This window comes from Theropithecus gelada, chromosome 3 (assembly GCF_003255815.1).
Source record: "Theropithecus gelada isolate Dixy chromosome 3, Tgel_1.0, whole genome shotgun sequence".
In the NCBI taxonomy this organism is placed as follows: domain Eukaryota; kingdom Metazoa; phylum Chordata; class Mammalia; order Primates; family Cercopithecidae; genus Theropithecus; species Theropithecus gelada.
In genome coordinates, this window is record NC_037670.1 from 12,079,354 (window position 1) to 12,092,296 (window position 12,943).

At 51.2% G+C, this 12,943-nt stretch overlaps 1 protein-coding gene across 2 annotated transcripts; it reads right to left on the reverse strand.

Annotated features, from left to right (window-relative positions):
• Positions 1-508: 508 nt before the first annotated feature.
• Positions 509-7,317, reverse strand: AP1S1 (adaptor related protein complex 1 subunit sigma 1). Of its 2 annotated transcripts, none has more exons than XM_025379648.1 (5): positions 7,204-7,317; positions 4,971-5,149; positions 4,273-4,381; positions 2,550-2,687; positions 509-1,255 (listed from the first exon to the last, which is right to left on the reverse strand). In XM_025379648.1, exons 1-5 carry the CDS (start codon positions 7,204-7,206, stop codon positions 1,208-1,210), a joined length of 477 nt encoding a protein of 158 aa, XP_025235433.1. In that variant the 5' UTR covers positions 7,207-7,317; the 3' UTR covers positions 509-1,207. The 2 variants fall into 2 exon arrangements, with proteins under 2 accessions (XP_025235433.1, XP_025235434.1); XM_025379649.1 differs by lacking the exon at positions 7,204-7,317 and adding an exon at positions 6,699-6,767 and having other exon boundaries at positions 510-1,255.
• Positions 7,318-12,943: the final 5,626 nt, after the last annotated feature.

Here is a 12,943-nt window from a genome sequence, read left to right on the forward strand (position 1 = left end):
TTTTGTAGGGATGGGGTTTTGCCATGTTGCTCAGCTGGTCTGGAATTCCTGGGTTCAAGCGACCTGCCCACCTTGGCCTCCCATCTTAAGCCTTTTCTAATCACAGGTACTTGTGAACTGATTCAAATAAAACTAAACTGGGCAAATGAAATCGCCCATAACAGACCCGCATCCTGAAGAGTTGTTCCTCCTTTCGTAAAGGCAGCTCAGGGAGTTGGGGGCAGCCTGTTTGGAGACTCATTGGGCATTAAAATCCGTTTAAGGTAGGGTGGCCAGATAAAATACAGGAAATGGAAATTTGAAATTCCAGATAGACAACAGATGAAGTTTTAGAGTTCAATGTGTCCCAAACATTGCTGGGACACATGTATCCCCAAAATGATTTGTGTATCTGAAATTCTCATTTAACTGCGTGCTCTCCCTTTCTTCCCAAGGCTGGCAGGATCCCCTTGGCCTCCCGATGATGCCAGCAGCCCTGCCTTCCTTCATGGAGCCCGAGGCCAGCAAAGTCCAGAAATGCTTTTCCTTTTATTTCAGAAGAAAGGAAATAAAGGCAGACACTTCCCCCTCCCCACCCCTCCCAGCTCCTGCCTCACCCAGAACTGGAGTGAAAGAGGGACAAGGCCAGGACCAGGGTCCCATAAAGCTCACCCTTCCCCCAACCCTTCCTTCCCTCAAAGTGGCAAGGTTAGAAAAAAATTAACTATGTTGTTCCTCCCTGGCACTGGATAGAAGCCCCACTGCAGCCAAGGAGAAAGAGAGGGGTCTGGCTCCCCTCCCAGGCAGAGAAGCCGCCCTGGCTGGCTAGGGGGAGGGTGGAGGTAGGTTACGGGGCAGAGAGGAAGAGAAGTGCCCTGAAAACCTTTTCCCTTTAACCTGACATATTTATATATTTACAGTTATTAGGGAGGGAAGGACATCAGTTCTGCAAAGGCAGGGAATAAAAGCCAAATAGCACCCCCATCTGGGTCACATTTTCCTGCCTCCTAGCTCCTAAAACCTTTGGTGGGTAAAGGGGAAAGTGGAGGTAGGGGGTGGAGGGAGGGAATGTTTGAAGGGCCTGAGCCCACAGCTCACTCTGAAAGAAGGTGAGGCAGCAGAGGAGGGGCAGCCGAGTCCCACCAAGAATAGGGGCCTGGGCAGAGGAGAAGCAGCCGTTCCCGCCATGCTGCCAGGACCCCATCGCCATGCCCCAGCCCAGCGGGGGCTATGCCAGACCCATCTCCTCCAGCACACTCCGCGGCGACTCATCCTCCTAAGGCAGAGACAGACAGAGGGTGACGCACAGACACCAGGAGAGGCCGACAGGGTGGGCAAGACAGCAGTCACGAGGAAGAGTCAGACGGGGGAGGCACAGACACGGGGGAGGGGGAGAGAAGCCAATGTGAGCCCAAGGCTGGACCAGCGAGCCCTTCAGGGGGTGCCCACCAGCCTCCCAGGGCCAGCCCCAGAGCCAGCCAACGGTGGCAGGTGGGGTCCAGGTTGAGTCCGTCACCACCCAGAGAGCCCAAAGCTGGGAGCTTGGTGAGCAGGGGCCCCGCCTTGACACCTGGGAGTAAAGGGAGTGAAGCCGGGACAAGGAGGTGGGGGATCTTTCTGGGGCCCTGGGGGGTACAGATGGCTGGGTCCTGTTTTTCAGAGTCGGGTGAGGCAGTGGGAGGTGAGTGCCAGGTCCCCGAGGGAAGGTGAACGAGGCAGCAGGGAGATGCGTCATTAGGGTCTGAGCGCAACACTGGTGACACGGTGGGTGTGTGTGCCAGGCCATGTGTGTGTGTGCCAGGGTGCGTATATGCGAGTGTGTGGGAAGGTGAAGCTCAACCAGTGAGGTGGCAAGTTCAGCTCTGCCCTCTCTCCCACTGCAGAGATGAGCCCCCCCTCACCCCCCATCTCTCCCCCTCCTCAGAGCCAGCTCAGGCCGGGCTCGCTCATCACTGCAGATTCCGGTGACTCATCTCCCTGCACCAGGGCTCGGTGATGGCACAGCAGAGAGGGGGCAGGCAGTAATGGGGTGAGAGCGGGGGCGCTGGGGAGCAGGGAGAACCAACATCCAGGTGCCCTCTGCCCCAGCCCCCAAATCCCCATAGCCTTTTCCTCCTGAGATGCAGAGGCTTTGGAGTATGTGTGTGTTGAAAAAAAAAAAGAGGGGTGGGGGAAGAAACCAGGGAAGAAAAGAATGACCTACCAGGTGCCCCTTCTCCAATTCTCCAAGCAACCCTTAACTCCAAAGCAAACCCTTAACCCCTTGGCGTTAAGCCTTGCTCAGAGAATTGGACAAAGGAGACTGGGTGGCCATGAGACATCTGGGAGCTTGGGGGAAGGACAGAGCTTGGAATGAGGGGTGCACAGGTGGGCTATCTGCCACCCTACCTCCCACCCCATGGGGTCAGGGCTTGAGGGTAAGCTGGAGAGCCGGGCGTAGTGGGGGTCAGATACCACAGGAAGGGGGGCCCTTGGTGACGATGGGCAGGACAGGCAGGGCGTCCAGGGGAGGGAAGGCCCTGTCCACCACTGTGAGCTTCCTCCTCCTCCTCACTGTCCCTGGCCCATACCTCCTGCAGTAGGTCAGCCTGCTCGATGGCTTTCAGTACACTCTTCTTGGAGGTGTCCTGGACATCACCCCCCATCAAAAACTCATCCAGGATGAAGTAGGCCTTCTCAAAGTTGAAGATGATGTCCAGCTCACACACCTGGGAGGGCGGGGAGAGGCTGAGTTGAGCATGGAGGGTCAACTGGAGCCACTTCCTTTTCTAGACAATGCCTCCCACCTTGGGTTCTGCCCTCAACCCCCAAGCCTTAGTAGTTGGTTCAGCTTTTTCACTTTTTTTGTTTTGTTTCGTTATTTTGTTAGAGACAGGGTCTCTTGTTCTGTTTTCCAGGCTGGAGTGCAGTGGCATGATCATAGCTCACTGCAGCCTTGAACTCCTGGGCTCAAGTGATCCTCCTGCCTCAGCTTCCTGAGTAGCTGGGACGACAGGTGCACGCTATCATGCCCAGCTAATTTTTAAAATATTTTGTAAAGACAAGGTCTTGCCATGTTGGCCAGGCTGGTCTCGAACTTCTGGCCTCAAGTGACCCACCTGCCTTGGCTTCCCAAAGTGCTGGGATCACAGGCATGAGCCACCGCACCTTGCCTTGGATCAGTTTTTTCCCTCTTCCTCTTGCCTCTTTCCTCCTGATCATGAAACATTAGTTGCTTCATCTACCCTTGCCTGTGGTTCCCCTTGCCTTCCCCACAAAATCTGTGACGTTGTTCCCACCAAAGGTTGCGGTAGCCCCGCTTCCTAGACACCATGGGGCAGGGAAGGAGAGAATTCTGGACCATGGGGTGGAAGACTTGAGTTCCAAGCAGGGCTCTGCCACTAACCATCTAGCTAAACATGTCCTTAAACATCTCTAAGTCTCAGTTTTCTGGCCTCAAAAATGGAGATACCAACACCTACTGCTAGGATGGGATAAGGAGCAAACAAGAGGACCCAAAAGCATTTTATAAATGTTAAGTGGGACACAAATTATGGAGTTATTACGACACCCCATCTAAGATCTGAGCTATCCCTCAGATAAGTTAATTCAGAATCTCTGATAGTAGAACCTGGACATTGTTATTCAAAAAAATTCTCCAGAAAACTCCAATGCAAATCCAAGATCAGGAACCAGTGATAAAAATCTGAATATGGGGCCAGGTACAGTGGCTCACGCCTGTAATCCCAGACTTCGGGAGGCTGAGGTGGGAGGATCACTTGAGCCCCAGAGACTAGCCTGGGCAACATAGCGAGACCCCATCTCTAAAAAAAAAAAAATACAAAAATTAGCTGGGCGTAGTGGTGTGCACTTGCAGTCCCAGCTCCTCAGGGTACTGAGGCAGGAGGATGGCTTGAGCCCAGAGGTTAAGGCTGCAGTGAGCTATGATTGTGCCACTGCACTCCAGCCATAGGAGGCATTCCTCCAGGTGACGGGGTGAGGCTCTGTTTCTAAAAAAATAAAAATTTAAACTAAACAAAAAATCTGAACTTGGTCTCTGTGTGAAAAGTCCGAGCTAAGCTCTAAGTGGAGATTAACTGCCTGATCCTGCCCCCACTCTCCCCACTCAGGGACGATTATGGGACATGGTTAATAGGCTTAAAGCTTAAAAAGGGAAATTAATTACTGTTCTTACTGCTCCAACTTCACCTCTCCCCTGAGACTTCCAGAGCAGAGACTGGAGGTGCCTCAAAGTTTGGTAGATTACCAAAGGGGATTGCTGGGAATGGAAACTGGTGGGCAGAGGAGACTTACACTGCCAAAGTATTTGTCTAAGAGCTCCACGTATCGGTGGATCAGCTCCAGTGTGATGAGCTCATTGTCTTGGCCCTCGATGGCGCAGCAGAAGTAGAGGCTGGCATATCTGTGGAGAGGAATGCATGAGACATGCTATAAGCTTGCTTCAGGACCCAGGCATTCTGGGCTCAAACCTCCCACCAGCCTGGGGGTGGTCTGTGCCCTGGCTGGCCACAGGTGGGGTGGCCCCAGGGCATGTAAAGAGTAACTCACTTGCCTCTTTGTGCTGTCTTTAAAACATGCAAAGAATGCACGCTTTTTCCTTCCTGCCCTCTGACCTCCTAAGTCTGACTCAGCAAAAACCTGAGCCAAGTAATTTACCTGCTCCGAAGAGAAGGAACTGGAAAGGGTGTGTGCGCGTGCGTGTTAGGAAAAGTAGGGCAGGACCGACTGCAAGGGACATGTGCGGTGGGGCAAGATAGGGCCCAAAGGGACACGTGAGTGAGGCAGGTGTTGCGTGTGAGCAAAACCAAGTGGTAAACAAGAACTTATTTAAGAGTTTGGGGGGGAAAAAAAAGGAAGCTGACATTCATCACTGTCCTCCAGAGGTCCTCAGCTCCCAGGTCTACCTGACCTAAAGGATGACCATTTCTCAGCCATTTTAACCCACTGCCCAACTCGAATCTAGGCAGGTCTGAAAGTAGGTGGGGAGTCACCTCTTATAGACAACTTTGAGGTCCCTCCACTCCAGGAAGCTGCACATCTTGGGCTTGCGAGCCAGGACAACCTGCATAAGCTCCCGCACCATCTTCTTCCGTTCCTTGTCCGAAGTGGCCAGGTACCATTTTTGCAGCCGCAGTTTTCCCTGCCGGCTGAATAGCAGCATGAATCGCATCTGCGGGGGATGGGAGGGCAGAACCAAGGGTAAACACATATTCCCCAAACTCATCCCGGCTAATTCTTCTCTACTTTCTTCCAACATCCAGCCCCTTGCTCTCAATGCTGGGTATTTCCACCAGCAGGGGGAAGTCAGAGCTTCTGAGTCCATCATTTGGGTTCAAATCCTGGCTCTACTAGTTATGCAGGGCCTTGGGCCAATTACTACTGTAAGTCTCTGGGCCTCAGTTTCCTTATCTGTAAAATGGACATCGTACCTGCCTTGCACAGTTGTTGAGACTAAATGAGTTAATATATGCAAGTCCCTAACACAGGCAGGCAGTATAACATGTTAGCTATTATTATTATTTTTGAGACAAAGTCTCTCTCTGTTGTCTCTCTCTGTCACCCAGGCTGGAGTGCAGTGGTGCGATCACTGCTCAGTGCAATCTCCTCCTTCTGAGTTCCAGTGATTCTCCTGCCTCAGCCTCCTGAGTAGCTGGGATTACAGTCATGTGCCACCACACCCAGCTAATTTTTGTATTTTTAGTAGAGACGGGGTTTCACCACGTTGGCCAGGCCCTGGTCTCGAACTCCCGACCTCAGGTGATCCGTCCACCTCGGCCTCCCAAAGTGCTGGCATTACAGGTGTGAGCCACTGCACCCGGTTGTTAGTTACTATTATTATTACCATGATTCCCTGACCTCTTGCTTACTGGTTCTGCTTTCTAAAGGTAAGTAAAATGCCTAGCAGAGCGACAAGAAACCAGTAACCAATGCCAAAGAAATGCCTGTTCTCTTCCACCCTCTCTCTATCCACCACCGTGCTGAAATCTGGTATTTTGTCCCTGGAGAAGCTACCTCAATTTTCCACCCCATCATAACCATAAGATCTTAATGATATCCCAAACACACCACCCTCCAGTGCCAGGGGTATCCTCCTCTGCAGTATGTATTTCCAACACCACACAGGGTATGGAGATGCCCAAATCCCACCTTCCCCTCTGCGGGCACCCAGATGTCTTTGACATTTCTCTTTAACTTTTCTCCCTTTTAGGGTGCCTCCTGCTAAGCGCCCACTCCTCCCCAGACACCAGGTGACCAATCTCCCTCAGGGCCCCGCCACCCAGGGGGTTCCCCTAAAGAATGTCTGCAGAACAGACAGCAAGCTGGGTCAAGTGGGATGGAACACAGAACCCTCACTGCCCAGTGCACCCCAGCTTCCCAGTTTCAGGGGGTCTGGGCCACATCCTTGAGTCTTCTCCTTCCCCCAGCAGCTCTCCTATTCATGGACATGCCCAGGGTTGGAATCCCTGGGTGTGTGGCACTGTATAGCTTAGTAGGTGAAAAATCAGAATTCAGGAGAACTGATTTTTTTGGTGGAGGGGAAAAGAGGGGCGCCAGGGAGCCTCGTGCGGCGCTCAGATAGGGGGGTGGGGAGCGAGCAGGAAGACGGAAGGCCTGGGTTCCGGAAAGAGAGTGGGATTGGGGGCAGAGAGCCCTGGAGCCCGGGATCCCAAAGCCTGGGTCCCTCGGAGCAAAACCACGAGTCAACCTCTCTTCCTTACCTGGGCCCAGCCTCTAGGCAAGCACCGCCACGAACCCAATAGGGCGCTCTCTTTCCCGACCCGGAAACTCCCCTCCCACACCCCTTTCCCCACCGGGGTCCCCGCTCCCGCCCGTGCCGCCCGGGAAGGGGTTCTAGGTGACCCCCACTCCCTCCCTCCGCAAAGAGACCCCCACAACCCTCTGCTTTAGGCTGCTTCCCTGCGGCGGGGATCGAGGGACCCCCGGGAGCCAAGACCCGAGCGCCCCTCCCGGCTCGGGACTGCCCCGCCGCCCCTTCGTCAGCCCACGCTCGCCCTGCAAATGCACCCCCTCCCCGCCCCCCTCCCCCATGCCCCCCCCCCCCCTTCCTCCCGAGCCCGGCTCGCCCACCAGCTGAGGCAAGGGAGGCCTCTGAGGACCAGAGGGAAGACAGAGCGGCTCACCCCGAGGGCGGCCCCGGAGGACCCCCGCAGGTGCAGCCCACGCCCCTCGCTTCCCCCTCCCCTCCCTCTTCGCACAGCCTACCATCCTGCAGCCTCCGGCTCGGCGCGTCCCACTTCGGCCACCGTAGGCGCCAGTCCCACTCCCTTTCTTATCCTTTCTCCGGCTTCCCTCCCTCTCGGCCGAAGCCCCGCCCCGTCCCGCCCAGGTTCTGACTCCCGACACGCCACACACTGCGCAGGCGCCGACGCCGCAGGGAGCGCGGGCGGGGCTGGAGGAGGAGAAGCGGAAACCATGGCAACCAGGTCCTTGACTGCAGCTTCTAGGAGCCCGGTCGTCATGGTAACGCGGCTGTCCTGTGGGCTGGTTGGAGGATGGGGGAGGAGGACAATGAGGTCCTCGCGCTTTGAAGCCTTGTGGGGCAAAAAGGCGGGAAAAGGGGTGAGAGGTGAATGGGACGATCATTGGAGTTCGAGGCAGCAGGCAGGACCCCTGGAAGGGGCGTGAGCTGTGAAGAGGGAGCAGGGTGGGAATTAAGTGTAGGGGAGGAGGAATGACCTGAAAAACAGGAGACAAACGGTCATGAAAAAAGTATAGAACTCAAGCTAAATATCTATTGAGAGCGTGATAGATACACCCCTCTATTTTTTTTCTTTTTAGAGACAGGGTCTGGTCGCGTCACCCAGGCTGGAATGCAGTGGTGAGATCGTGATTCTCTGCGGCCTTGAACTCCTGGCCTCAAGCGAGCCTCCCGCCTCAGCCTCCTGAGTAGCTGGGACTACAGACGCACACCATCATGCCCAGCTAATTTTTAATTTTTTTTTTGTAGAGACAGGGGTCTTACTATGTTGCCCAAGCTGGTCTCGAACTCCTGGGTTCAAGAGACCCTCCCGCCTTGGTTTCTCAAAGTGCTGGGATTACAGGCATGAGCCACCGCGCCTGACTTCTGATCTTAAAGTAAGAGAAATGTGTAGAAAATGAATAAAAGAGAAAAGGAGAGGCTGCTATAAAAGGCATGTAAGGAGAAGGAGGAGGAAAGTGAATTGAGGCAAAAGGGGAAGAAATAAAGAGCATCTTAAAAGGTTAACTTGGGTCAAAACTCAAAAAGGGACAGATGTAACCCAAATCTCAGTGTGAAGATGAGGTGGATGTACATTGTAATATGGGCTTTTAAACTGAATGTGTGTGTGTGTCTACGTGTTACTGGAAAAAGGGGTCCTGATCCAGACCCCAAGAGAGGATTCTTGTATCTCATGCAGAAGAAATTCAAAGCAAGCCGCAGAGTGCTATGAGAAGAGAGAGTTTATTGAAAGCTGTCCCCTTACGGAGTAGGGCGTCCTCAGAAAGCAAACAGAGGAACACACTGTCTTAATTTTTCCTTTTCTTTCTTTTTTTTTTTTTCTTTTTTTGAGACAGAGTCTTACTCTGTTGCCCAGTCTGGAGTGTAGTAGCATGATTATAGTTCACTACAGCTTCCACCTCCTGGGCTCCAGCGATCCTCCCACCTCAGTCTCCCAAGTAGCTGGGACTACAGGCATGCCCCCCCAACACCCAGCTAATTTTTGTATGTTTTGTAGAGACAGGGTTTTGTCATGCTACCCAAGCTGGTCTGGAACTCCTGGGCTCAGGCTATCCAACCTCCTCGGCTTCCCAAAGTGTTGGAATTACGGGCATGAGCCACCGCCCCTGACCTTTAAGTTTTTCTTTTTTTTTTGAAACAGAGTCTTGCTTTGTCGCCCAGGCTGGAGTGCAGTGGCGCGATCTCAGCTCACTGCAAGCTCCGCCTCCCGGGTTTAGCCATTCTCCTGCCTCAGCCTCCCGAGTAGCTGGGACTACAGGTGCCCGCCACCACACCTGGCTAATATTTTTGTATTTTTAGTAGAGACGGGGTTTCACCCTGTTAGCCAGGATGGTCTCAGTCTCCTGACCTCGTGATCTGCCCACCTCGGCCTCCCAAAGTACTGGGATTATAGGCGTGAGCCACCGCGCCCCGCCAAGTTTTTCTTATATAGGGGTCTTGTTTTTGTACAGAGACTAAACTAAGCTGAGTCAATGTGCAGATGGGCCAATGGCATGACAAAATTTATTATTCTGTTGATTTAACTATCCTTGACATTCTAGTAGGTAAGTACATCAAAGCAAAACTATAATTATCTTTCTTCCTTTTTTTTTTTTTTGAGACAGAGTCTTGATCTGTCGCCCAGGCTGGAGTGCAGTGGTGTGATCTCAGCTCGCTGCAACCTCCACCTCCTGGGTTCAAGCCATTCTTGTGTCTCAGCCTCCCTAGTAGCTGGATTACAGTTACATCCTTCCATTTCAGCCTCCCAAGTAGCTGTGACTGCAGGCATGAACCAGTGCATCCAGTTAATTACAAAAATATTTTGTTGTAGAGATGGGGTCTCACTACTGGGATTATAGGCATGTGCTACCACGTCCAGCTAATTTTTGTATTTTTAGTAGAGAGGGGGTTTTGCTATGTTGGCCAGGCTGGTCTCGAACTCCTGGCCTCAAGCAATCCTCCTGCCTTAGCCTCCACCCCCAGCCAGAACTATAATTATCTTAAAAGCATATATTGTTATGGGTATTGGGACATCTGGATTTTCTGTAGTTGGAGGAGTCTGTCCTTGCAGGTATCTTTAAACTGTTTACCCAACTGTAAACAGGTATGGGTTGTGACTGACAAGGAATGTGCCTTGTTAGTTTCAAGATGGAGCTGAACTTAAAATGGTTTTAGACTGGCTCTCTGAGGCCCCTGCTTCCCTAGCACAAGTGATAAAGCAAAGAGGTCTGGATAGAAGGATAAGGGAAAATCTTAAATTTTGTCATGCAGAAAAGTTAATGATAGATCATTGTTGGCAACTAATGTGCTGTTATTTTTTAGTAGCATGTGATGCAGTTGTTGGTAAGGCCTCACTTCCTGTCTCCACTTTATTTATTTATTTATTTTATGTATTTATTTTTTTGAGATGGAGTCTCGCTCTGTTGCCCAGGCTGGAGTGCAGTGGCGCAATCTTGGCTCACTGCAACCTCCACCTCCTGGGTTCAAGTGATTCTTCTGACCCCGCCCCCTGACTCAGTTTTCTTTCTAAAAAAAAAAAAAAAAAAAAAAAAAGAGGACAACAGTACCTATCTTGCAAGGTGGTTCTGGTTCTGAGGATTAGAGGTAATTATAGAAAGTATCTATAAACACTTCATAATGGTACCTATCATTTCCTCTTCCCAGCCTCTTTTTTTTTTTTTTTTTTTTGTTTTTAGTGTTGTTGAGACAGAGTCTCGTTCTTGTTGCCAAGGCTGGAGTGCAGTGGCACAGTCTCGGCTCACTGCAGCCTCTACCTCCCCGGATCAAACAATTCTCCTTCCTCAGCCTCCCAAGTAGCTGGGACTACAGATACCTGCTACCACACCCCGCTAAGTTTTATATTTTTAGTAGAGATGGGGGTTTCATCATGTTGGCCACGCTGGTCTCAAACTCCTGACCTCAAGTGATCTGCCTGCCTTGGCCTCCCAAAAGTTCTGGGATTACAGGTGTGAGCCACCGTGCCCGGCCCCAGCTTCTTTCTTCTTTTACTTTTTCTTCTTCCTTTTGCTTTTGTTTCCTTTTCTCCTCTCTCTCCACCTTAGCTGCCAGGCTTGGTGGCTCCTGCCTGTAATCCCAGCACTTTGGGAGGCTGAGGTGGGCGGATCACCTGAGGTCAGGAGTTGGAGACTAGCCTGGCCAACATGGTGAAACCCCGTCTCTACTAAATACAAAAATTAACCAGGCATGGTGGTGGGCACCTGTAATCCCAGCTACCCAGGAGGCTGAGGCAGGAGAATCGCGGGAACCCAGGAGGCAGAGGCTGCAGTGAGCAGAGAGCGCACCACTGCACTCCAGCCTGGGCTACAGAGCAAGACTATGCCTCAAAAAAAAAAAAAAAAAAAAAAAAAAATCTGGGGACAGTGACTCACACCTGTAATCCCAGCACTTTGGGAAGCTGAGGCGGGCGGATCACCTGAGGTCAGGAATTCGAGACCAGCCTCAACATGGAGAAAACCCGTCTCTACTAAAAATACAAAATTAGCCGGGCATGGTGGTACCTGCCAGTAATCCCAGCTACTCAGGAGGCTGAGGCAGGAGAATTGCTTGAACCTGGGAGGTGGAGGTTGCGATGAGCCGAGATTGCTCCACTGCACTCCAGCCTGGGCAACAAGAGCAGAAAACTCCATCTCAAAAAGAAAGAAAGAAAGAAAAAGAAATAAAGCAGAGGGCCAGGCAGCAGCTTGCAGAAGTTTGGAAGCTCTAGAGATATCAACTCCTACACTTCTTGGAAAGCCAACACTCTTTAAAATTCCTTGCCTCAATGTGATATGCGTAACTGCAGGAAAGATAGGCTTCGTGAGAGAATTGTTAGAAATGTGGGTTTTGCAGCCAGGCACAGTGGCTCACGCCTGTAATCCTAGCACTTCAGGAGGCTGAGGTGGGAGGACTGCAGGAGCCCAAGAGTTCAAGACCAGCTTGGGCAACCTGGCAAAACCCTGTCTCTACAAAAGATACAAAAATTACTTGGGCATGGTGGCACACATCTGTGGTCCCAGGAGGTGGAGGTGGGAGGATCGCTTAAGTCTGGCAGGTGGAGGTTGCAGTGAGCCGATATCTCACCACTGCACTCCAACCTGGATGACAGAGAAAGAACCTGTCTCAAAAAATTAAATAAGTTACAAATGAAAAAGAAATATGGGTTTTGCTTGTAGGGAGTCATAGAATTCAAGTGGTTGAAACTAAAGTCTTGCCCTGTCTCCCAGGCTGGAGTGCAGTGGTGCGATCTTGGCTCACTGCAACCTCTGCCTCCCAGGTTCAAGTGATTCTCCTGCCTCAGCCTCCTGAGTAGCTGGGACAATAGGCGTGCATCACCACACCTGGCTAATTTTATCGTATTTTTAGTAGATACAGGGTTTCACCATATTGGCCAGGCTGGTCTCGAACTCCTGACCTCAAGTGATCCACCTGCTTCAGCCTCCCAAAGTGCTCAGATTACAGGCATGAGCCACCACACCCGACTGGGATTTCTTCTTTGTTAGCGAATGATGAATGTGGAGGATCTATGAGTTAGTGGATCCGATACAGCTTGTGCATGGAGCTGAATTGAGATTTGATGCAGTTGGCAGTTGAGAGTCATTATGGCTGTGTGAACTAGTGAATAACTTGGTGAAAACAGTGTTAAGAAAGTTAATCTTGGCCAGGCACATAGTGGCTCATGCTCGTAAGCCCAGCACTTTGGGACGCTAAGGTGGCAGGATTGCTTGAGCTCGGGATTTGAGACCAGCCTGGGCAACACAGACCCTGTTTCTAGAAAAAAATAAACAAAATTAACCAGGCATGGTGGCACGTGCCTGTGGTCCCAGCTACTTAGGAGTCTGAGGTGGGAGGATCGCTTGAGCCCAGGAGGTAGAGGCTGCAGTGAGTCATGATTTTTCCACTGCACTCCAGCCTGGGTGACAGAGCAGGACCTTGTCTCAGAATAAAAAAAAAATTAATCTTATAGTCATATGTGGGAGAATTTGAAAGGACAACTGGAAAGCTGAAAGATTGTCTGAGAGTTTTGGGAATCCTGGCTCCAGGATGAAATGGGAGGGACAAATTAGAGAGATCCCTCAAAGGAGCTGGTGATCTGAAGTTGATCATCATCTAAGTAGACAGGAAAGGAGAAAAATCCTGGAGGGTTAGTGGTGCCACTTGTATAAACGGAAACATGGAAGAGGTGAATTCTTATTCTTATTCTTATTCTTATTCTTATTCTTTTTTTTTTTTTTTTTTTTTTTTTTTTTTTTTTTTTTTTTTTTTTTT